The 25,357-nt window shown below is 46.1% G+C and overlaps 2 protein-coding genes across 7 annotated transcripts; one reads left to right on the top strand and one right to left on the bottom strand.

Moving 5' to 3' along the window:
• Window positions 1-75: 75 nt before the first annotated feature.
• On the bottom strand, window positions 76-22,000 carry ELMO2 (engulfment and cell motility 2). 6 transcript variants are annotated; one of them, XM_054845423.1, is made up of 24 exons: window positions 21,503-22,000; window positions 20,116-20,268; window positions 16,644-16,745; window positions 15,937-16,062; window positions 15,760-15,800; window positions 15,198-15,270; window positions 14,816-14,866; window positions 13,807-13,988; window positions 11,776-11,875; window positions 11,425-11,576; window positions 9,328-9,406; window positions 8,667-8,702; window positions 5,653-5,703; window positions 5,199-5,321; window positions 4,458-4,592; window positions 3,912-4,016; window positions 3,724-3,832; window positions 2,953-3,089; window positions 2,462-2,625; window positions 2,267-2,379; window positions 1,859-1,966; window positions 1,433-1,515; window positions 1,028-1,105; window positions 76-471 (listed from the first exon to the last, which is right to left on the bottom strand). In XM_054845423.1, exons 4-24 carry the CDS (start codon window positions 16,012-16,014, stop codon window positions 271-273), a joined length of 2,199 nt encoding a protein of 732 aa, XP_054701398.1. In that variant the 5' UTR covers window positions 16,015-16,062; window positions 16,644-16,745; window positions 20,116-20,268; window positions 21,503-22,000; the 3' UTR covers window positions 76-270. The 6 variants fall into 6 exon arrangements, with proteins under 6 accessions (XP_054701398.1, XP_054701400.1, XP_054701395.1 ...); XM_054845425.1 differs by lacking the exon at window positions 16,644-16,745; XM_054845420.1 differs by lacking the exon at window positions 20,116-20,268.
• Window positions 22,001-22,127: 127 nt separating this feature from the next.
• SNRPB (small nuclear ribonucleoprotein polypeptides B and B1) lies at window positions 22,128-24,820 on the top strand. The gene is made up of 7 exons (XM_054845439.1): window positions 22,128-22,274; window positions 22,385-22,536; window positions 23,056-23,167; window positions 23,422-23,574; window positions 23,978-24,116; window positions 24,294-24,419; window positions 24,636-24,820. The coding sequence occupies exons 1-7, from the start codon at window positions 22,272-22,274 to the stop codon at window positions 24,671-24,673; spliced, it is 723 nt and encodes a 240-aa protein (XP_054701414.1). The 5' UTR covers window positions 22,128-22,271; the 3' UTR covers window positions 24,674-24,820.
• The last annotated feature ends 537 nt before the right edge of the window (window positions 24,821-25,357 follow it).

Here is a 25,357-nt window from a genome sequence, read left to right as displayed (position 1 = left end):
GCGGGGGGAGATCTGGGCGGGGCCAGTGACGTTGCCGCGCGGGGCGGGCCCAGAGCGGAAAGAGGCAGAGGCGGCGGCGGCTATTGGTTATTATTGTAACGCATACAAAAGGCGGGCGGCGCCCGGCCCCGCCCCGCCCCCGGCAGTGGCACGAGCAGCGGGCGCGGGACGGCCGCGCGGCAGGGCGCGCTCGGACGGGTGCTCCCGCCGAGGAACGAGCGGCAGTCGCGGCCCGGGGCTGCCTGCAGCGGCCCGTACAGCGCAGCCCCGTCAGCCGTAGTGGTACACGAAGTCGTAGCTGCTCGGCTCCTTGGGGATGGGCGGCGGCGCCTCGGGGATCTGGATGTTCTCCAAGTCCAGGAGCCTCAGCTTCATTTCCATGCTCAGCAACGTGTCCAGGTCGCTTTTAGTCAGCTCGCTGGACATGTCCTTCCCCAAGAGAGCGTTAAGCCCATCAATCCAGATACAGTACTGCGGGGAAAAAAGATTAATTCACACCTCCGGGCATAAATGAAGGGGTATGGTGAATCTTTCCATCCGTGCAACAATTAGAGATACTCCTATACGGCTCCAAAATAGGAAACATGGGAGGGAGGTAACCTATAGGGGAAAAAACCAACCCCAAACCAGTGCCCATAGAGACTTCCAATGGCAGTTAGAAGCCTAGATGTAAGCATGACCCCATGGCTCTAAGAGAGGGCCAAGAGTTCCTACTGCAGCATTACAACAGAAAAGCAAAGCTATTTTAGGCACCAGTGTCTTGCAGAATGGGAAAAGGGAAGAATGGACTGCACAGGAGGAAAGAAACTGGCAGTCCAGACTAAGGGAAAGTAGCAGAGGATATTTTTTTTTTAAAGAGAAAGATAACTTTGGGGGGGGAGATTCACACTAAGCATCGGTGACATTTTCTAAGAATGAACCTGGTGGGAGACATCCTGCTCAAGCTTTTAATGAGAAGCAACTGATCCTTCTTAATCTCTGAAGTTAATTGCTTTATATTCTACTGCTTAACCGCTATGTTTCTTACCTCATATTTATTAGGTGCAATGAAGTTCAAGGTCTCATCAGGATCGTATAATATCGAGAAGGCCAATTCTAACACTTCCTGAATGGAAAAGAATCTTTCACTCATTGAACAAAACATCACAGCATCTTCTGCCTGCTAACCCAACAAGAGAAGCTGCCTTGCAGCAGCTCAGTGCGCCTTCCCATCTCAGTATTCTGAGCAACTCAGAATACCCTATAGCACAACCGGGCTCTGCTCACAGCACCTAGCAATCACAAATAAGCGCTACGAAAAGGCCTAGACAGGAGATTGGTTTCTAAACAATACACCTGCACTGTGGAAGACCATTCGCTCCTGTTGCTTGCTTTCACAGTCTTCAACTCTGCAACATTGGATATTAATTACAGGCAAAAAGGGAGCACTTACCTTGTTCTGTTTCAGTGCACTTTTCTCCTTCATATGTGGACAATCCTTCCCTGTGACAATGGCTTTGATGTCTGCAACTGGAACTAACAGTGAAAAAGTAAAACTCACAAGCAAGAAATCCTAACCAGGAAAAGACAGAACTTTGTCTTTGGAACTGAACATTGTTCCTGTTTTTGTAGCTCATTACTGCCGTTTCCCAAAACACATTACCAGTAACACATCCCTGCAGTTGGCTATTATAAGAAATACCAAGCAATTCCTCTTGGAATCCTCAAAGGTTTTGGGCAAGGACCAAAAGTTGATCTCATCTCAGCCAGGGCTTCAGCCACAGTTCTTTGTCATCTCTAGGACAGTGCCTGTAACACCCTCTAGACAGCAGAGCACAGAACATCGCACAGTGTGCTCAGAGCAGTAATCGGGACTTACTTTTTTCCTGTAGAGATTCAAAGGTCACTTCCCCCTGGGCATTATCTTCCAGATCTCCATAGTGTAGCACCTTGTGATTCAGAGCCAGGCGACAATACCAAAATCTTTCTGGAACACACGACGAGTAAGCTGAGCAAGATCATTCACGGAAGGTCTTACAGCCACTACGTGAGAATCTCCCCACCCAATCCCTCTACTCCTGCCCCATTCTTCAGCACTACGCACCAAGGGGATGGCTGTGTGCATAGAAATGCACATCTATTCCATCCTGAACTACTGGCTGGCATAGACAGCCCAGGTAACCAGCTTTCCTTGCTGGCAACACGCCTGCTGACAGATTAATCCATTAGATCTTATTTGCCTACAGTTCCTTCACATGGAAAAATGCAGGAGATGCTGTCACCTTACCCTGTCTTCTGCGATTTCCAATTTTTCGAAAGCTGCTTCCTTCACAAAGCCTGTTCAGGCGCTGTTGCTTTATCAGCTCCAAGATCTCAGGCTGGATTTTTTCTCTCAGCTCCCTGGCAATCAAATATGGAAGAGTAGGGATAAAATGGAGATAACAGCAAGCACAGAAGGCAACTGGTTTTGTTAGGTACTCACACAATAGGTGGTGACTGGAAGTCGTCTTGGCTCATTCTCTCAGACTGGCGGAGTCGCAGAATCTCAGAATAGCTCAGGCTGCGCAGTTTGCTCTTGAACTGGTCCAAGGAGTTTGGTTTAGAGGGGAGAGCCCGTGTGATCTGTTCCCTCACAACCTGCATAACCTAAAAGGGTTGGGAAGGGAGAAAACCAAGTCACATTCTTCCTGCTTAACGGCAGCAGAAAACCAGGGCACAACTCAGTGGCAGCAAAGAACTGACATAGAACAGCCAGGGCCAGGAGTCTCAATGGACTAGTGACATTGAAGATCCACAAGAACAAAGAATGACCTCAGGTCATACCAAATAAAAGTTGGACCATCCTCCCTTACAACCCATGTCAATGCCCTGTCATACCTTCTGCGCCTGACTCTTTAAACCAAGTGTATAGGCTGACTGAACACGTGCTGTTCTGCAAAAGATTCTACAACAATATCTATTCTCCACTCTGACCTTATTAAAATCTTCTGCTGTCGCCCTCATTTCTTTCCAGGTCTTGTTCAACAGCTGGATGCAGATGGCAAATAGCTCCTCAAATGCACGGTCATGGGTAAAAAACATGGGGTGGTAGTCATTCCGGCCTTCATTGGCTTCAGGAAGAAACAGAAGGCACAACCACGTGAGCATATTGCACAAGAGCTATTAAAAGTAACTAAAATCTACTACAGTGACAGAAACCTGATGGTGTACAATAGTACTAACTCAAAGAGATTAAGACAGTTCAACGCTTCATCTCCCCACAGTCTATATGGGGAATGGCACTGGCCCCATGCTTCACCATGCAAGCCTCTGACTCGTGTGACCTTTTTGTACTAGTCCCCTCAAATGACTGCTTGCAGTTGTTTCCCACTTCCCTCTGGCAGGATTTCTTATAGTGGTTAATTGTCTCAGAATGCTGTTTTGAGACTGTCAGAACTACTTTTCTCAAGTTCATGATGGTTTATAGAGTGTTGTTTTTATACAGCAGCCTGCTGAAGCTTCAGGAAGTTGAAGCCTTCTGCTTCAGTGCCAGTTTTTCAGGAGAACCAGAGTGCACACCAAAATGTACTTCAATACTGGTATTATCACTGGGACACTGACGCTGTAACTCCAAGCTCTCCCTGTCCTTACATGACAGAAGTGAGATCGACATACAAATGCTTGTGAATATTGGTCAGCCTCTAAGGTACTTACAGAAGCATCAGCCCAACAATTTGGAAAGCTGGGGTAATAAGCGGTACTTACGGAGTTCCCCAACTTGCAGGATCTCACAAAGCATCCTGGTAAGCTCAATGGCACTGCGCCCGAAGGGACACTCATGCTTATCTTCTCGACTGCTGTTCTCCAGAACAATCTACAAGAAGAGCATGCCACACACACTAAGAAGAGTTGCTGAGGTGTTGCTATCTGCAAAAAACAGCAGCTTCACTTACCCTGATATAGGTGTCCTGATGAAATTTGGCCAAGTAGAGCATGCTGTCCAATGCCAGCATCCCTGGAGGAGTCTGAGTAAAATCCATGGCAGGATTGATGTGATTCTGTGAAAAGAGCGTGTAGAAAGAATCCAAACAAATTAGCTCAAAGAAATTGTGCGAAAACCTTTTCTGAAATAATTTTACAACCACCTGTCCATCAAGCACTCCCTCACATCTATCCAAGAGGTAACCTTGGACATCTGCTGACAATGCTATCCGTGCTTTCTAGAACAGAGGCTGATTCCAAGTTCTTCATGGAATAGGTGCGTATGGTAAGTAAATATCTCCAGAGAATGTGCCTAATGAGCTCTGGCATTTAACCAATCAGCAAGTTCATAATGATCTTCCCTGGGAGTCTGAGCGTAGCTGAATTTCTAACACTCAGATACAGAAGCATGGTAAAGCAAACAGCTATTTCTGTTCTTTGTTTCCCCACAACTCTGATCAAGATTGCTTAGATTGCCTTTACATGCTTTACAGTCAGCACTCTCTCTAGATGCATACAGTGAATCCCAGCATCTTGTAGTCCTTGGTGTACATGGCTTTGCGTTTTTCTGTTCCACTGCCAGGGATGGTGTTGCTGTCAGACTCTGCATCAAATGCAATTCTTCTCAATTCAAATATGATGTCTCTCTGTGCCTGAAGGATAGAAGACAGGGAAACGGTAACATGTGATTAATCACTAGGGCAGTATTTTTACATAATGCACAGTCACACCTCTCTCCAGAGCTCACACAGTGAATACAGAGAGATGCCAAAGGTCATTAACACTACGAGGAAGAGGCAACCTATTTCACAATGGCAAGTTTCAATATATTGGGTAATGCAAAATATTTGTTTGCATTTTCCTTCAACTGCCTCAAGTTTAGTTAAAGGCATTTTCTCGGCATTCAGATAATGCTAAGGCATTTCTCACTCAAGACTATAATGCATCTAAGAACTGAGTAACACACACCTGGCTTCCTTGTATACTGCAAGGAAATGCATAAAATTATGTGCCCTCCATAGAGGTGGAGTAATCAGTTTGACAGCTGGCATCACACTGGTCAAGAAAGGAATATATGGCTTCCAGTGACCACTTACGTCTCAAAGTCATGAGCATACCCTAATCTCAAGGACTACAATGTGAGGGGTGGGTTTGAAACTATGCACCATCTACTGCAAATTCTATGGAGCTAAGGAGCTCAGGAATAAGTCCCCTTGTATGTCCTATTCTGTCAGATCTTACTCAGCTCTAATAGCAACCTGATCATTGGGATCCATCTTGGTCATCATTCTCTCTTCCAGGAGATTAAAGGTCAGGACCTGCAGCACGTACAGCTGATGTGCCATTTCTGTTTTAATTGGGCGGTTTCCTCTGATCACGTGCTGCAAAATAAAGGATAGAGTAGAAATGAAGAGAATACAAATAAAACCTGAGGTATTAGCTGTAGGCATATGCCAGGCTGCACGTACATCTCTGTATATGAAAATTCATCTGTTTAACCTCTATATTGCATCAGAAGTATAATCATAATGCTCTGTAACAGCAGGCAGAAGCATCCTGATAACTCCCTTTTGAACAAGTGGCTCCAATTTCATCTTTGAAAGAGTCACTTTTCAGGAAGTGCCCTGAAAGCAGCAGAATTTACACTCTGCACAAGTGAAATCTTCATTGAGAGAACATTAGGAAGCACTCTGTCATTCCAGACATACTTACATTCAGGATTATAGACCTCAGGTGCTTCTGGGCAAATGCATTAGCCATTTCCTGTTGTGGAATTTAGAGATGAAATAACATGAGTGAAACATAAACAAAAAGCCCACGTCATGCAGAAAGGAGAGAAAGAAGGAAGCGTATGAATTGGAGATAGCACTGGCACACAACAAAGTGCTTTTACTACAGGCCGTCAATTTAGCATGGCATCTCACCACAAAGCAAGCATCAAGTTGGGATGCAAGGGTCATCTTTACCATGGCACAACTCATGGATCACTCCCCTACAAAACATCATTAACATGGATAAAGGCACTAGCGTAGTCAAAGAATAGAAGGAAATTTAGCTTAACATTGGACATCTAATGATATTTCAGTATCAGGAGATATGGCAGCAAGGAGCATACTGTGGGTTGCTCAGAAAACTCTGTCATCTACAAGAGGTTCCTTCAATTAGCATTTCACAACTTTCTATACCTAGGTATACACCCACAATACAAGGGCTAGAGGATGTCATTTTCAGGTCTCCTCCCTCTCAAAAAATTCTCCCTCTGAAATTTATATTTCCTATGTCTCAGTTCCTAAAGAGATGTTTAGAAGTCAGTTTAACGACAATTTGCAGAAGCATTTCAGTTTACAAAAATAAAGGGTAAATAATTTTCATGCTTAAAGGAAAGCTTCCAGTTTCCCTCTTTACTGCATGGCTTCCTTCCCCAGATGAGGAGGGTTTCCCAACCATCAAGTCATGATGACAAACAGTCACAGCAAATGCAAGTATCTGCTGCAAGCCTTCAGTTCTGGAACAATTACACATACACCTGCAAAAATCTAACCTGTGCTTTCCCTGTAAACTGTGAAGATGCACTTTTTAAAATACCAGCAATCTCATTACGCCTGCTAGGAGAGCAGCACAAGCGCTAATGTTGAGATGGAGTATTATCAGACATTTGCCATTATAAGCAAAATCTTTGGGTAAGAAAAATCTGTTGGGCAATACATTATCTGGAAAAAGTCCAAAAGAACTGCTAGTCTGAGATCTCTTCACCTTCCTGTGCAGTGCAGATTGAGAATTGGAAGCAGATGTGCAGTCTTAGTACTCAGTCAGGACATTCTGAGCAATCCAAGACTGTTCCAACTGCTCACATCAACTCTGCTCTTGACAGACTTTATAAGGAGTCTGGTAAAACGTGTGTATTAACCTCATTCCAAGTTCCTATTATCACTTTTGTTACAGACAGAAACCTCCTAAAACAAGACAGTGATATGCTGGCTGACAGCCAAGCCATAATGGCTGCAAGTTCAGCAGTGCTCATGTTACAACCAAAACAAGTCAGTGTTTGAGTGGAAGATATCTAGGAAGCATCTAGATGAAGTAAGAAGTGGTTTCAGAGACAACACACTGCCCTCTGAGTCATTATTTTTCACTATGATTTGTGAGATGTAGTACTGATAACAGAACAAGGTCTGCTGTTAGGATTTGTTCGGGCATGCAACACAAAGAATCCTTATTCTGAAGGAATTAGTTTGTACACAGGATGAAGTAACAGGTGACTGAAGCAGATAAACAGTGGGAAGGACAAAGACAATTAAACAATTCTAAATAGCATAGTAAGAAGCACGAGCACGCACATAGCCTAACCACTGTGAAGACATCTATGTTCTGCTGAGATTCCAATAATGCCCACTTTGCTGCTTGATGGGGTCACAGAATCACAGAATCATTTACGTTGGAAGAGATGTCTTGAGATCATCTAGTCCAACACCCCTGGTTCAAGCAACATCAGACAGAACAGGCTGCGCAGGTTTTTAATATCTCCACTGACAGAGGCTCCACAATCTCTCTGGATAAACTGTTCCAATGTTCGACCACCCTCATATTCATTTTTTTGTAGTTTTGTGTGTTCAGGTGGAATTTCCTGGGTTTTAAGCTGGGCCCATTGCCTCTTGTCCTGTCAGCAGGCACTATTGGGAAGAGTTGGGCTCCCTCTTCTTTATTCCCTTCCATCAGATATTTATACATATTGATAAGACCCCCCAGAGCCTTCTTTTCTCAAGGTTAGGCAATCCCAAATCTCTCTGTCTCTACTCATATGAAAGATATTTCAGTCCCTTAATCATCTTCGTGGCCCTTTGTAGTCATGTGGATTGTGTGGTCAAGGGAAAAAGACAAAAAAAAAAGGGGGAAAAAAAAGAAAATAAGTGAAAGTTCCCTTGGAATTTTGTTTGCTATGAAGTTTAGTATCTTGGCCAAATAATTACTAACAGAGGAGTATGTTCCTCCTTATATTCATGTGTTAAGCATATCCATTAATTTTAGAAATGATGTAACATTTACTGAGACCATAGTTTCCCACTGAAGGCACTGCATCCTTGGCAAAAGTGGAGCATTCTCTGTGCCATGCAGAAAGTCTAAAAAAAATGTACCAGAATCTCAAGATACAGAAGGTTCCAAATCACCCTATTAACAAGAGTCGTGATCCCCCTGGAGATAGCATGGGGCAAAAAACATTCTTATAGTACAATTCCCATAAGGGAGAAGTCACAGATTAGGCAGAATGTATGCTGTAGCCCCCAGTCAGCACTATGTTTTGTGACTGCTCTTCAGACAAACAGCTCTACCTTTAGAAGGAGCAGTTGGATATGAAACTGTCATTAACGCAAGTGGGATTTGGGGTATAAACTCAGGCTGCAGTAAGTTTAAGGAGACCCAGACTGCTAAAGAACTGGTTCCAGTTTTAAAATTGGTTCACCTGGTCAGTCTTGTAGTATCAGTTTCCTTTTACTATCATCTTTATTATCTTGTGAGCACAATAAGTCATTCAAGATTTCTCCTGCTACTGATTCTTCTCCCCTTCACAATCCGAGTACACCCCCAGGAGGCCTCCCGCCCTTCTCCCTACGCTCATCCACTGTCTGAAGCCTGTACACATCATCTCTGAGATACAAGGAGGCATAACTGGAGAAAAGCTAACATGCCTACAGTTCCGCATGACCAGCCCCCAGGCTTGAGTTACTTACAGTGATGGGCAGGTCTAGTGGGTTAAGCAGCTTGTCCTGCTGGCAGAAAGCAAAAAAAAAAAAAAAAAAAAGGCACAAAGAGAAGCAGACAGGATTTAGCTTGGAGTCCAGAAATAAGGCACAAACGGGGCACTAGAGAAGAAAGGCTTAACACAGCAAAGCTACACAATACAGACATATGCACATCTTGCATGTCACTGAGATCTTGGGGGATTCCTCAGAGCAGGACAGGTGTTTCTTTCTCACATTTTCCAGCAGGAATATCCCCCTATGACTTAAGAAAGGTCCCCTTTTTGGGGGGGAGGTGGAGTGTTTGTTTAGTAAGTACATACAACCCCAAGGACTCTACCCAGCCTACCTCTCCCATATGGAATTAACTTTCTTCAAAAAACTTTTCCGTGCTGTACAGAGGATTACTTTCTGTCTCTCAAGATCGTTCAGATTCCTTTCTGAGCATCTCCTAAACATAGATGTGCGGCTCCAGAACACATCATTAATAGGATGGTACTTTTTCTCCTATGTCGCCACACTGAAACAGCTACATAAGTTCTTGGCAAGGTCCGAGGTCTGCCTTGCCCAGACAATACGATTTCTGAGGCATAAAGTGATCAGCCAGCCAGTAACCATTACTCAGGTTTAAAGTCAAAAAGCAAGAACAAACCTGTCTCTTGTCCTCAGGTGCCTTCAGGAAGAGGGCATTGATCAGGGCAATGGCATATGTCTGAATCTCTTGGTTTGAGCTGCAGAAACAAAAGTGGGAAGATCATAAGAGAACAGAAAGTATAGAACATTACAGCTTGCTGTTTTGTCTGCACTGTAAGAACATTTACTATAGCTATCTTGCATTTCAACGAAAAAGCAGGTTTCAGGCAATCTAACTTTCATGCCATCCAACTCTTCATAAAGCCTGCAAAAAGCTGACAGAAATTGCTGACTGATAGCTCCATTATTCAGAAGATAGTGCAGATTGCAGCCCAGCAGAGCTCCGCGTTCAACACCACCACAGTTTGTTTCCAATACTGTATCTCTGTAAAGCCCAGTTACACTGCAGTCTGTTACATGGATACAGCTAGAAACTTACATGGAGCAAGTAATTTTTCTCCTCTATCTCAACAGAAGCCACCAAACACAAATGGAACTAAGGGGGAAGCATGCCTCTCCTCATGGCATTGCCTTCCAACCTCAATAGTTTGGCCCAACCCACACATCTTTTTCTTATTTTCACTGAAGAGCTTCTTCAGGTGAAGGTAAAGGGTGCTTAGTCTCTTCCTTGATCACACACAACCTGTGGTTTCACTTGTGATGTTTTGAATAAGCTTCCAAATGTTGATCACACTCTTTTCACCCCTATCATGATGCTCTATCAAATCCAGTTTTGTTTCTTGCTATACTGTTACTCTTTGTGGTGGGTTGACCTGGCTGGATGCCAAGTGCCCACCAAGCTGCTTTGTAACTCCCCTCCTCAGCAGGACAAGGCAGGGGAGAAAATAAGATGGAAAAAAACTCATGGGTGAAGATAAAGGCAGTTTAATAAAGCACAAGCAAAGGCTGCATGCTGAAGCAAAGGAAAACAAAAGATTTATTCACTACTTCCCATCAGCAGGTGATACTCAGCCACTTCCCAGGAAGCCAGGCTTCAGTACACATGACAGTTGCTCCGGAAGACAAAAGTTATAATAACCAACACCTCCCCTCCTCCTCCTTTCTCTTAGATTTTACAGCTGAGCATGACGTCATATGGTATGAAATAGCCCTTTGGGTTTGGGTCAGCTGTCCTGGCTGTGTTCCCTCCCAAGATCTTGCCCACCCCCAGCCTACCAGTGAGGGGAGAATGTTGGGGAGACAGCCCTGATGCTGTGCCAGCACTGCTGCACAGTACCCAAACCACGGTGTGTTATCAGCACCTTGCTGGGTACCGAGACACAGCTCAGCACTGGGAGGGCTGCTCTAGGGAACGTTAACTCCATCTCAGCCAGACCTGATACACTCTTGGGAGACTTCTGTGGAAGTTCAAGCACTTCTGATTAACAGAAGTCCAGTGCCTCACCTAAATTAATTTGTGTGTGTGTATACTTTTTTAAAAAAATATTTTTATATATAAAAATCATATTCACAAATGGTGCTTTTCCACATTTTTGGAATTAAAAGGCTTGAGAAAAAAACAAAAAAAACCCCTAACAACAAACTACTTAAAGCTCTAACAAGTGCTTCTTTTTTTAAGAAAGAGTAGAACTGACTGAGACAGACAGCCTTAAAAAAACAGATATTAATTTGTCAGTTCATTTGCAAAGAGAGGAAGGGAAAGTGGGGAGAAAAAAAAAAGGCAAGAAAAGCCATTGTTTTCTTCCTTAATACGCAGGACAAAAACCAGAACATGATGAGCTCTTAGATTCTAGTGGATACAATTTAAAGAGGGGTGAAGGTGACAGATGACTGGATGCAGAAGCTTTGGGAAGTTGTTTTAGTAAAACACGTTTGGTCCTAACACTGAACATGCTTGTGCCATTGTTAAAGCAAAATATCTTTTTCAAGACATACACTCATGTGCTTAAGTGCTTCCAGAACAGAGAACATTTTTTTCCAGGATCTTAGTGTTTTTAAAATCTGTTAGAAATCCTAAAGTTCAAGTAAGATGTAATATCAGTAATACTTGAATAATAGCATCTTTAAGTGTTTTAAACGTGAAAGTATGTATATTCAAAGTAAAAGATATTCATAAAATTGACTTAAATCACACCACTGTTGGGTGGACACTCACACTTGCAGATGAGAAATGAGCTGCCCCACGGTGATCTCTTCCGCTATCTTCTGATACAGAGTCTGACTGTTTAGCACCATGCTTTCTAGAATGGCTAGGGATCGCTGGAGGATGGAGACATCTACCATAGGCTGACTCACATACCCTGCGATCTAAAAACAGATGAACCAGCAGGTCAGCAGATGCCCATCCAGGAAACCTTGTAGCAAGTGAGACAGGCTAAGAGAGACAGGGCCCAAAGCTGGGTGCACTGTGCCCTCAATGCTTCGCAGAGTCATCTTGCTCTTCCTGGAAGCTGCATTAAAGCATGAAAAGAAATAGCATCCACTCACTCCCTTCACCCAAACTTACCTGTTTGATGAAGGTTATTGAGACCATGTCCCAAGAGACAATACCATGGTCCATGAGCTCCAAGAAGGCAGTCAGGGTGAAAGCCAACATCTCACTGTAACTGAGAAAATGAAGAACGCAGTTACAAGAGATCTGGTAGCGAGGAAAAAGCCTGTCCAAGCTGAATAAGAGAACAATGTCACCACCTTCTCCTAATAAAACAGGTTACAGTTTGGCAGCTGGGGGAGCAATAAAATATTTGCATTTATGAAGATAATTTTATTGTTTTGTGGAATCATATTTTATTTTTCCTGATTACAAGCACAAATTAAAACTAGCAACAATAAGTCCCTAGTCCTGCCACCAGAGACTCACAACCACCTGGATCAGTATCTGGCTAGTCAAAGGAGAAGCAGCACTGCAGTATTTCTTCCTGAGCAGTGCAAACTACCACTACTTAAATTTAACACTTTCAGGTGAGGGGAAAAAAATAAACCCAACCAAAAACCAGCAAAGTCCAGAATATTCAGTGCAATGACCGTCCGTTAAAAAAAGACCAACTTGAAAAGGGGAAAGCTTTTTAATTGTCAACTGAAAATTTAAACCATCTGCAAACGCTAAGTTTTTCAACTGTTGTCAGATTTGAGCTCCAAAGTAAATTTATATCACAAAACATGCAAAAATCTTGGAAATTATAACCCCTCCCCCCACACAAAAAACCAAACATGTTTTAACATCAGAGAAAAACAAAGAAAAATGAATGAGCTTTTTCATCTCATTTTCTTCCCCTGTCGTGTTGAGGAGGGGGAGTGAGAGAGTGGCTTGGTGCACGGCTGGCAGCCAGCCGAGGCTAACCCGCCACAATACTGAAGGTCTCTGAACACATCAGTAAGTCAGAATGAAAACAGCTAAGTACAAGTCCTGGACTTTGAAGAAGATTTTTATGACGTGCTTCACTAAAGTGTCTTAAAAAACCCCACTCAACTGCTAAAGGGTAAAAACAAAAGCCCTTTCTTGCATTAATAACTAACTGAAAGACAAGAAACAAAAGGGTGGAAATTAAATGTTCAAGTTTAAAACTGATGAAAAGTAACAGACAAATTTCCCCACAACAGCACAGAAGTACTGGAAAGAGCTAAGAGCTAGGGGAAGCACGGAAAGAATGATTAGCGCTCTGGAATGGCTGCCATAGTTACAGTGCTAATGGACCAAGACTGCAGCTTAGAAAAGGCATGATTAAGGGTTGATATGAGAGAGATCTATATGGTTATGAATGGTACAGAGAAGACAGAGTAATTTACAGTTTCTCATAATAAAAATACATAGAGGTAACCAAATGAATATTAGGTGACTAAAAATATTAGGTTTAAAATAAAGTATTTTTTTCTTATAGAACAAGTAACTGTGGAACTTCATTTCCACGCAGTGCTGTAGATGGCAAAAGGATAAATCAATTCAAAAGTGAAGAAGGAAAATCTATGGAAAAAAAACACCCAAAGGTTCTTAAAACAAAGAGATACAATTTCTGCTCAGGAAGCCCGAGAGTTGAAGACTTGCAGCCTGAAGACCAATGCTTTCTCTGTTATACATTCTTTAGCCCTTTCCATTCCCTAAGATAAACAGACCTTTGCCCTTCATAGCAACTCTTCTTATCACGTGGGTCAAAAAGTACTGACCGTGTACACAAGAGCCAGCAATGTGCTTGCTGCTGACCGGCACATACATACTACCAGTTCTACAGGAATGTTCTCGTGTGCAACTGCATGTGGGTTTTTCATGGGATACCTTTTCTCTTAGAGTGCTCGAGGAGATTATGACCACAAGAAAGGTAATAAAAGTAGTTTAAATTATCAAAGGGACCTTTCAATGCAAGTTTCACACATCATAAATGTCTCCTCTTTTGCCTCAGGAGGTTTAGCAAATGACTAGACTTTGTCTCAATTAATAGATCAGTATTTGCTATGAGGTTAGTTGCTTAATTCCACTTCAGCAAGCAAAATTAGCCCCTTAGTTGAGGGCCTGTTCCAGAGTCCTGGAATACACGAAACTTACTGTGACAGAAGCTTGGTCCCGCTCTCCACAAGCCGTGTCAGCACTGTAATCCCTTCCATGTTGATGAACTCTGTGGCAAAGGTCACATCTGCTGAAAGTTTAGCCAGTTCCTTCATGGCATCCAGTCGGGCTTCCATACTGTGCGACTGGATCCTCTCCATCAACTGGCGAGCCGCCCTAGACTGGGAACAAAGAGGGATGATGCCACTTACAGACTCGTCACCTGCAGACTGAGTCCTGCCGGCATCAGCGTTCTGTCAGAAATCCACGGATGGGCAGAAAGAACACAGCAAGGGCAGAGAGCTGCCAACAATGACAGGATAAGTAGCAGCAGTCAGCAAGTCTAAGATAGACTAAAAAAAGGCTGCACTCAGTTACAGCCAAGCAGGAGGTGAGTAAAATGCTATTTTACATGTTAGAGTAAACGCTTGTTTTTCTTCTTGGTGAGGTGCGTGGAGGTGCATATAGAAATACGGAGTGAGACCGTAAGATATATGATATTAAAAAAACCCTCTCGTACATTCAAAGAGAAGCACAAGCTCATTTTGTGTATCCACACAACATTCAGTAAGATTTCTGAGACATAGATTATGATATCCTCTCAACCACCTCTTGCCCAAATAATTTCCTGTTCTACTCGCTCTCAGCTATATGCCGTGACACTTGCACAAAAAAGGTTTAAGGATTTCAGTAAAAAGGAAGCTGCAGCAAGTCTGCAAAAGACAACTGTTGAGGTCACAATAGCAAGAATTCACTAGGAACAACCCCCTCTGCATCAAATTTGTCTCTTATTTTAATTTCTTATAAAATGGCAGAGCATCCAAAGGAAAGATACACACCACAACCAGGAAGGAAGACAAGAGTGTGCGCCTCATTGTGCAGAATGGCCCACAACAAAGGTAAGCCCCCTAACAATTTAGGGAGAAGGAGAAAGAAAAGCTGAGAGGCAAGAAACCACCTGTCATACAAGGATAGCTACTGAGAAAAAAGGATGTGAGGAGGTATTTACCGGGGAGACTGCCAGCTGTAGGATAGTTCCATTCTTGATGTCACAACGAGTCTGAAAGAAAACATAAACTTTAAACTGCAGAAAAGTGGGAGGAAAAGAATGCAACTGGATTGACAGTGCATATTTGTATGCATAAGAAAAGGGGTTCCTATGCCACACAACCCTGCTGAGGGTATTGAATTGAGTCACTGGGTCCTTGCACCTATGCGCATGCAAAGAAGTGCAAGGCTCCTCAGTTGAATGACACCATTCAGCAGTGAGTATTTTTGATGGCAGAGATGCTGCCCTCAAGGATTAGTGACAGTATTGTCCCATGACTCTAGTCCAAGGCTTTCTGCACTCTTGCCCAGGACATCAGCAAATTGCTAACTCTCACACTGACCTGCTCTGTGATGTACAGCTGAGGACCATCAGCATACCGCAAGGTGTAGTATTCGGGGTTTGGCAATGACCACCTGGCAGAGGAAGAAGAAGGATACATAAGCTTCTTCTTCCCCCCTCTTCTGGCTCTCAATTAGAACAGCAGCTTGATCCCAGGAGTGTGGAAAAGAACTTTCGAGTAAAGCTTTAGTGTGGCAAATTAGGTCTCCAAAGAGGAGAGAAAACACCTTCCTCTTGAGGGGGGGATGGGACTTCAGCCTACTCCAAGTCAAGCTCTGTGGAATGTCTGAAGAGGCCTGCACTTTAGGAACAGCAAGATGGGCTGATCCTCAGAGACGCTGTCCCCAGGGACTCAGAACTGGAATAAAGATGCAAAGCCCCTGTTTTCCAGGGGGTTTCTCCCCAATTTAAACCCTGGCCCATTCCACAGCCAAAACTGGCAGCAGGCAGCATGGATCGTGCTAGCAGCACACTGACAAGCAGCAAAGACTTTCCACAGTACCCCAGCAAGATTTGTCAGGGGAACAGACTTTCTCCACAAGGGTTCCTGGAGAACTACTCACCCATCACAGACCTCCTTGATGATGGATGCAAGAGGCCTTTTCTAGAACAGAAAGATAAAGTCCTTAGTAGCCACGTTCCTCTCAACCAGAAAGGAATACTGCCCATTTCTATGCTTCCCACATTCCAATATCAAGGGTATTGTGCATTTCCTCCCCCATTCAGTTACCAGGTCTCACCTGATCTATTTCCAGCAGCTGGGCATTGGCACCTGGCCACTCAACAGCTACTTTCACAATGTCCGAAGGTGGTGGCATTGCTCCAGACTCCTCCAGGTGCCTTTACAACAGCATACACCCCCACACCTGTTAAGAGAAAGGATAGTGAGCAGCTCTCTGAAAACTATTTCAGTTGTTACATTGCATCTAACACCAAACTTCAAAACACTTCCTAAGACCAGCCTTATGGTTTGCGAGGCCTGACAAAGACAAAACATCCAATGTACCAGAGATCGAGGCCTCATACTAAACCAGCACATTGTGAAATGGTATGCTCAACCTTATCACCTAAGGAATACTTCCGAGAGCTGGTTGGGGTACTCACACAAGAAGGAGAGTCACTCTGATCAGCAAAGCCTTATCTGCCACCCGCTGTCCGTACTGCCAGGTCCATTTACAGGACGGGTAGAGCAATAGCTCCCTAGGCTTGGCTCCTGTCTGCATGCGGGAGGGGGAACACACTGTCTGGGTAGCCTCCCTCCCATGGGCTGGTGTTTGCTGATGCCCCATTCATATTTCTCAGATCCACTCAGGATACCCAAACAGGCTCCTAGGCAGAGTAGCAGCAGCTAGCCTTATCCCATTACCTTCCTATAACATCATAAATCCAAAACATCAATATCCATCACAGAAGAAAAGTTAACTCAGCATTTGCTCTGGAGGTCTACCTTTCACTTCTTTATCTGCCTTAGAGCATAAGCTTGTGTTCAGGGTTTGGTCCCAGACAGTTGTCAGACATGCTGCTTTGTGCTTCATCTGGTAGTAAGAGGCTGTAAAGAAATGTACTTGTTCAGTTCCTTTTTAATCCCCTCCTGAGTGGAGGGAGTAGCCCTGCTCTCTCCCACAGAGCCATAGGGAGAGACAACCCTCCCCATCAGTAGTTCTCAGGGCAAAAAAGGCTTCAAGCTGCTAAAAATGAGGTCCGACCGGACGCAGAAGTAGTCCTGTCCTTAAGGACTCCTCCGGAGACTCAATTTCCAGCATGCCCTGAACGAGATGGTAAGCATCTGAAGAACACTTTCCAAGCTCCTATGGAAGCTCCTGTTTCTCCTACTGGGGCAACCCAATCCCCCTTTCCCAGAACAGAGATGAGACAGTGCTGAGCAGGGACATTGTTTCATGATTAACATACCTTCCCGACTTCCTTGATCAACTGGGAAAGAGATGCTAAGACAGGCTAAGACTTGAAGGGAAACCAGCAGCCTTTGGAATTTTCCTGATGCACGGCAAGCAGAGAAGAGAGAACCTTCCACGGATCAGCAAAGAGCAAGCAGCTGCAGAGATGCCTGGCCCAGGAAATTGGACTACTCCAACTACAGTTACACAAACAGCACCTGATATTTTACTTCCTAATCCTGGAGGGAAGACAACAAAGCCATCTCCCGTTCCAAGATTCACGCTGGATAAAAAATTTACCACTCTAATCTTGACAACGAACAGGAAAGCCTGTCCTTCAGGGAAAGTGCATCAGGTAAAAAACTCCAGCTTGGACAAGTGAGGTCACACAAAAGAAGCCTGCTTATATCAGAGCTCAATTAAATTAGTGTTTCTCAGAAGCCTTTGCAGCCCACAGAGCTAGGCTAATTCACAAACAGAAAGCACTGAGCATATACTGTCCTATGGAAACAGTCTCCAAATCCTATGAGCATGTGTTAACATATTCTTTCCTTCAGAAATTTTGATTATCAGTGTTCTATTCTCTCACTCCAAGACAGAAACATATGATTTACTCTTTGCTAGGAGAGACACGTTAACTTGCAGCAAATATGTTCTCAAGAGGCCTCTAACCCTAAATGCATACACAGCTGCTGGTACTATTTTCAATACCCACTGCAATCAGTAAATTGGACTCTACTCCTTTCTTCTCCACTCATCCTGAAGCAGCTGGTGGTCTTTTGTCCAAAGTGAACTAGGAATTCTGGCAACAAAGCATAAGGAACCCAGGACCAGAATAGCACCTTGCCTCATTGCATAAGCAGAGCAAAGCACTTAGGAATCTGCATAAAGGCAGGAATGCTTTGAACCCAGATATATTTAGAAGACTGCAGCCCCCTGTACAGCACTTATTGTTGGGGTTAGGATCCATAGCAAGCCTACCTTGTTATCAGTTATCCTCAGCCTGTTCACAGGTCGATGCCCAATACCTGATATTTCTGAGTCTGCCAAGCATGCCACACTGCAAGTCAGAAGAATCCCTCCTGATCCTAAACCCCTGATTTTCTCTAACGTCCAAGTACAGTGTAATAAAGATACGAGGCGGAACCAAGAAAGCCTGCTGAACCAATGTACTGTGCAGCAGCAGGCATAAGAATTCGGAGCTTACCCGACCCTTCTGTCTCGCAAAGAGATAGATGAACCTAATAAAACTATGAATCAGTCTTCCTCACTTCCTTCTCCTGAATTACACGTACAAATAGATAAATAAATCAATAAATCATTTAGACTTTCAAATGTCTTTTGCAGCAATAGCTCAAAACAGGGATAACTCATCAACTAAATCTTTAAGTACACGATGGCAATTCCCAGTATACAAGCAGTAGCACAGCTCTGTACATATTCCCCAGACAAAGTGCCCAATTTGCACGACACCCCAGATCTGCAGGGTATACAGGTTTTCATCCATTAAGTCTAGAGACAGACAGACAGGCAATTCCCAAATGATATGGGATTCCCCCTCACTGTTCTCCATTCAGCAACTAAAGCCTATGATGGCTTAAACCTGAAAGCCTGAGAAATCTTAATCATACGGCATAAGCACACATCATCTCCAATAATCAGACTGGCTTGCGATAACTGAACAGATAATTACTTCTCCCACAAGTGAACCAGCTCACGACTAGGAACTATCTAAATCCATTCAGTGTTCCAGCCACAGCAAATACATGGCAAAGAGGCAAGGCTCAAAGATTATTTCCTTGAGTATTGAGAACTGAATCTACAACTCTTAACCAATATACCCATGAGTAATTAGCATCTAATTACCACTTCTCACTTCAGCCTCTTGCAGTACAGTCGCCGTCTTTTATTCGTACTGCAACTTACATTGCAAGTTGCTACTGAAGAGTACAAGGAAATACAGTACTTTACATGCCAAAACAAAGATGCCTAGATTATTATAGGTAGAAGCCTTTACAAATCTCTGACTTGTCTTCTCCTTTGCAAAGAACATGCATCATCCAGGGAAAAGAAGTACACATTAAAACAAAACCATTGATATTATGGGAAATTCTTCAGAAATCATAGAATCATTTAGGTTGGAAAGGACCCTTAAGATCATCAAGTCCAACTGTAAACCTAACGCTGCCAACTCCACCACTAAACCATGTCCCTAAGTGCCATATAAATAGAAATATGAACAAAATCTCCTGCTTCATCAAAAAAGTACTGCAGAGGTTGGCCCACAGCTCCTAGAGGCAATGCACTCTACCTGCAGCTCCCTTGATGTCCTTGCCACTGAAAACGGTAACCACATTGCCTTACACCACCTTCATATCTCAAAAAAAGCTTTCAGCTGCATACAAACTCAGAAAGTAACTCACCATGATATGTTAGGCTATTTCTGCCCCAAACTTCTTCCATAAATGAGCACCCACTCGTGACTGGAAACCACATTCCCTAGTCCAATCAGTATTCAAGGCACAGCAAGTACGCTGTGAAAGAAACAGAGCTTAAGGACTGTTTCTTTGCACAGCAGCACCATGGAACAGATACTACATGAGCCTACCAAGGAAGAGATTCAAATATAAAAATGAATTGGCTAAGTCAAACCCAGAGAAGCAGGAATTAAAAATTAAAAAAACCTGGGAAACTCTTCAGACGGTCTGGGCCAAACAACCCTTTGAAGGACCTACACAGATCAGTGGCTCAGCAGAAGCAGCTTTCCAGAAAAGGACAATGAAGACCGGACTACAAATACAAAGGGTACTTCAGGTCAGCCTCTTAACACGAGGTTGTCTGTCAAAAGTGTTCTTTGACAAGATTTCACTGTACGTCTGCAGACAAGAGGGGTGGCAGACGTTAAATTTTACAATGGATATTTTGCAGAGCGCCAGTGATGTATCTGGTAAAATGACTGTTCAGAAGCTCTGGGGAAGAAGCACAGACTGCAGTTTTGCATAATCGTGATTATCAGTCACTTACGGGTCTCTCACAGCACATTCTTCACAACAGCATGTAAGCAATTCTCACAGTTTTATACAGGGAGACAGCAGCCAAGCTGAAATCCATCAAAGATGAATTCACTCTGCTTCTGCAGAGCGAGTTCCTTCACACAAAGCAGTGGTGTAGGGGTAGCTGCAAGGCAAGGAGAAATCAGCAGAGCCACTAATAACACGCTATTCAACAGAATTCTGAGAAGCTGCAAGCTAAAACAACTAGAGTATTTTAAACAGAATTTCCCTATTCACAAACTCAATCTTCTTTTCATTACAAATCGAGAACAAAGTGTGCTGCACACAGAATGAAAATGAGGAGGATGAAAGAACATTCCATGAAAAAGAAAAGCTGCCTGGTAGAATCCCCCAGTCAACAAGCGAATAGCTGCAGCTTCTGAAACCTGTAGATGCAACCAAACATCCCAGTCAGTTCTCGGCCAGTCCCCAGACGGTACCAACAGGCCAAACAAAAGATGGAAGTGACGTTAGCAGAGTCACTAACTGGACAAGTGCAGAGAAGACGGTTTCCTTGACCAAGCAGCATAGGAGGGTAGCAGACAGCAGAGTCCAACCCGAGGGCTACGTACAGTTTTCTGCGTCACCTCGTACAAGAAGCAAAGAGAAACATCCTTCACTAGAGGAACCACAGAACCAGGTGGCTCAGATTCTGTCTCTGGAAACCTGCGTTCCTCCCAGGGCCTTCCACGGCTGCACTTTGGCTGTAAAACACTAAGCCTACAGCACTGGATGCTTTATCTTGCGCATTCCAACACAGCCAGGCAGAGACCATCTCTTAGCAAAGACAGAAACTGATAGCGAAAGGCAAAAAGAGAGAACCGCTTTTTTAATTCTTTTTAATCAGTCAAGTGAGCTGAAAGCAGCCAGCCGGCCAGCAACTCCCGAAGCTTGGGCCAAAACCCAATTTAAGGCGCTAAACATTTGGGTTTTTTTCCTGACGAAGCGCTGTCCGTTTTATCCCTCAGGTCCACTCGGCCCCCGGGGAGCGGCGAACTGCGCCCTTCTCGGACGGCTCCTCGGCCCGACCGCGGCCCCTCCCTCCGGGAGCCCGGGAGATGCGGCGGGCCCTGCGCGCACCGAGACCCGCAGCTCCAGCGGCCGCGGCACAACGGGAGCTCTGGAGGCGGGGACGGGCGCGGAGCGGGCCCGGCGACCCCGCGGCAGGCGACCCTAGGCCGGAGAGCCTCACGGCGGGGCGGGCCGCCGGAGGGAAGGGCCGCGGGCGCGGCGCCGCAGCGGGCCCGGGAAGGCAGCACCGCCGACCGGGCCCGCCAGAGCCGAGGCCAGCGGCGTGCCGCCCGGCTACCCGCGGACCCCGCGCCGCTCCCCACCCCCGCCCGCCGCCCTGCGCTCACCCGGCCCCGCCGCGGCCGCTCCGCGCTCCGGCCGCCCGGCAGCTCCGGCGGCCCCGCCAAGGCGCTGCTGGCCACTGGCGCCGCCAGCTGTCACTCAGCCACCTCGCCGCCGATTGGCCGCGACACGCGCGTCACGCGCCCGCAGCGCGCTGCCATGGAGACCGCGGGCGGCCGGCCCCGCCCCAGAGCGGAGCGAACCCTCCGGGGCAGCGGCGCGCGCTCCGTCCGCCGGTCCCGTCGCCCGTCGTGCGTGACAGCCCCCTCGGCAGCCCCAGTGAATGACGTTAACCGAGCCTCCCTTGCCCCTGCGCCCCTCCGCTCCTTCGAGGCCGCCACGGGAGGGTTCACGTCAGTTCCCCGTGCCAACAGCACCCCGCCTCCGGGACCGGCTGTGACCGCCGGCGGCCGGGTCTCTACCGGCTCATGCAGCGCAGCCCTCCCGGCAGCTCTGCCGACCACGGGGCGGGGCTAGGCTGGGAACACTGGAGCGGCATCGCGACCGCGCACAACACCCGTCCGAGAGAGAGTAGGACCACGGTCCCGCCGCGCAGCGCCCTCCCGGCCGGCAAAGCACCGCTCGGGCCCCCGCCCCCGGAAACGCGTCCATCGCGCGCCGGAAGGGGCGGTGCGCGGCGCTGGCGGGGTAGCCGCGTGCAGGCGGGCGGAAGCGGCAGCCGCCGCGCGTAGGAACTTCCGGCGGAGCGGGCGGCGTTTCGGGAGCGAGTGGTGGTGACGGCGGCGGCGGGAGGGAGTGCGGAGAGCTGCAACCATGGTGAGCCGGGCGCTCCGGTGGGCCCGTGCGGCGAAGGGGCCCGCGCGGTCGCGGTGCAGCGAGCGCCGCTTCAGCCCGGTGGAGCTCGGTGTAACGGCGGTCTCTTGCAGACGGTGGGGAAGAGCAGCAAGATGCTGCAGCACATCGACTACCGCATGCGGTGCATCCTGCAGGACGGCCGGGTCTTCATCGGCACCTTCAAGGCCTTCGACAAGCACATGAACCTCATCCTCTGCGACTGCGACGAGTTCCGCAAGATCAAGTGAGCGGCGCGGCCCGCACCGGGCGGCGGGAGCACCGGGAGCACCGGGCGGCCCCCTTTTCCCCTGCCCCAGCCCCGCTCCCCCCTCTGCTGCGGCGGGAGGCCCCGGGGCCGTCTGCCCGCTCGGAGCGGAGAGCCGGTGCAGCAGCTGGGCAGCGCCTGCCGCCGGCCTCTGCAGAACCAGTGACGGGCTTGGTCTCGTTTGTCACGTCCCCAAAGTACCGGGGTTCGGGGGTGCTTTGTGTCACGTCTTTCCTAATACCCGAAGATGTTAATAACCTAAAAACCCTTCTGCGATGCCAGCACAGTCACTGTAACGGTTGAGCATCGTGGAGACAACACATCTTGTGTTTAGACCTCTCTCTGTACTTAGTTTGTGACACACAAAAATGTGGTTTTTACCATAGATCCTCCTCTCTGGAGGAGCCCGGTCATATATCCTGTTGCAGATGCAAAGAGCAGCGTTGATTTTAATTTTTTTTACTCTGTTTTGCAATGTTTTCTTTGTTTTCTCACTAGACCTAAAAATTCAAAACAGCCAGAGCGGGAGGAGAAACGAGTCCTTGGTCTTGTGCTGCTGCGCGGAGAAAACCTGGTGTCCATGACAGTTGAAGGACCCCCTCCAAAAGATGTGAGAATGAGCGCGGAACTAAGGAGAAAGGGAAGGGACGTTTGATAAATTGGCGTCCTTGCAGGAGAATGCTACTGCAGTATTGTCATAGACTTCCAGGTGCTGCTGTGACTTGGTCCAACAAATTTCACAAGAAGTTCTAATCCCTTTGTGGGCTTGGACATTAATTGGACAAAGGAGGGCTGTGGGCATCCCTGGGATCTGAGAACTTTTGTTGTGATAAATCTCTTCTTTTGGGGGGGGTCTGTTTTCAGACTGGAATCGCCCGGGTACCGCTGGCTGGAGCTGCTGGAGGGCCTGGTGTCGGGAGAGCAGCAGGGAGGGGAGTTCCAGCTGGTGCGCCCATGCCCCAGGCTCCAGCAGGGTTAGCTGGCCCTGTCAGAGGAGTGGGAGGACCATCCCAACAGGTGAGATGCTGCGACCCATTAAAAAAAGTTGTGTGGTACATTCTGGGGTGGCTTTTAATTCTTGGTACCAATGCGATGCAAGAAATTGGTGGAGTAGAAGAACTGTGATCTTAGTTTCTGTTACCAGGGAGTTTGAGCCTAGCGAGGCTTTTTTGGTACGAGGTCCTCCTAGGAATTCTGTCTTATATGATGGAAGAAGAGGTCTGAAAAGTGCAGCTTCTTGCACAGAATTCATATGGTATCCATTCAATTGTATTACAGGTTTGTAACATTATTTAATGTTAAGAGGAGACTGGCGTAATTTTCTGAAGGGTTAATAATTGAAATCTTGCTTATTTTTTAGCTGCTAATGAAAAGCAGATGTTGTGCTGTTTCTCTGTGAACCTGTTTATTTTGTTTACAGGTGATGACACCTCAGGGTCGTGGAACGGTTGCAGCTGCTGCCGCCGCAGCCACCGCTAGCATCGCAGGAGCCCCAACTCAATACACACCAGGGCGTGGGGGTCCTCCCCCACCCATGAGCAGGGGAGCACCTCCTCCAGGTAGGAATTACTCTATATGGGGCAGCAAGGAGCTCATGTTGTGTGGCAAAATTGGTGATAAAGAGATATTTATCAGAGTCTGATGAAGATCTGGTATTATGGAGGGTTCTTCTGATACCCAGTTAGTGCCTTGAATATCCAGCTGGATTTAAACACTCGTTCTTTCTCTGGCTTAAGGAATGATGGGACCTCCTCCTGGCATGAGACCACCCATGGGCCCGCCAATGGGAATGCCACCCGGCCGAGGTGCTCCCATGGGAATGCCCCCACCAGGCATGAGACCACCACCCCCAGGAATGAGAGGTGAGTGGAGGTTATCTTAGAGCTTCTAGGTATTTAATATAAATAAAATGTTTGAAGGGTGGTACGTTTCAATGTCTCCCTAGCTATGCTGTCAATAAACGCCTCGGTGCCAAAAGAGGGGTCCCAAGGCCACTTTGAGCATGGTGAAAACATCTGTCTAGTTTAGCCTTGCTTCCCCTTTCCTCTTCAATATTTAACTCTTTCCTTTATTCCCAGGACCCCCTCCACCTGGCATGCGTCCACCAAGGCCGTAGGATATTCTATAGTGTACCTTTTGAACTGTGAGAAGACTGATTAAGGAATACACCGAGCAGTACCACCCGTCAAAACTTTGTTATGTATATTTTATATTTACTGCTTGTAAAGTTTGCCCCTTTTTAATAAAGTTGGAAAACCCACTACTTTGACTTGTACCAGCGTATTTCAGGAGTGCAGCCCTTACCTTTCGCTACTGTGCTCTGGTGCCCCAGAAAAGCAGGTTTGAAGCAAAAAGCTTGGTTTGTGTTGACAGTTCAGAAGTTAATGGCTGGTCTGGGCCATTTAAGTCTACATTGGTCTGTGTTCCTTACAGGAATTAAAGCATTATCAATGAAATGCAGCAAGGCTGATGAAAAAAGTTTGTTGGGATGGTAGAGATGGTAAAAATGCAAATAAATAGTTACACTTCAATAAAATTAAGTATGGTTGTACAGTGGTGCCTGTATTAAGAATAGTGATCACTGATGCTCTACATTAACCTGCTGCTTTATTAACCTGCTCCAGTAAACCTGCTTGATTTTATAGGGGGAAGCTACATTGCTTCTAGTAAAAAAAAAAAAAAAAGCCAGGATGAGCAAAACTATCATTAATTGCATACAGCAATGTTAATGAGCCTGCATTCTGGTCTTCCCTTCTTGCCTCAGCTTACAGCTGCTTTCTTTTCAGTTAGGAGGAAGCTG

The sequence above is a fragment of the Grus americana genome, chromosome 17 (genome assembly GCF_028858705.1).
Source record: "Grus americana isolate bGruAme1 chromosome 17, bGruAme1.mat, whole genome shotgun sequence".
In the NCBI taxonomy this organism is placed as follows: Eukaryota; Metazoa; Chordata; class Aves; order Gruiformes; family Gruidae; genus Grus; species Grus americana.
This window is presented reverse-complemented; position numbering and strand designations above follow the sequence as displayed.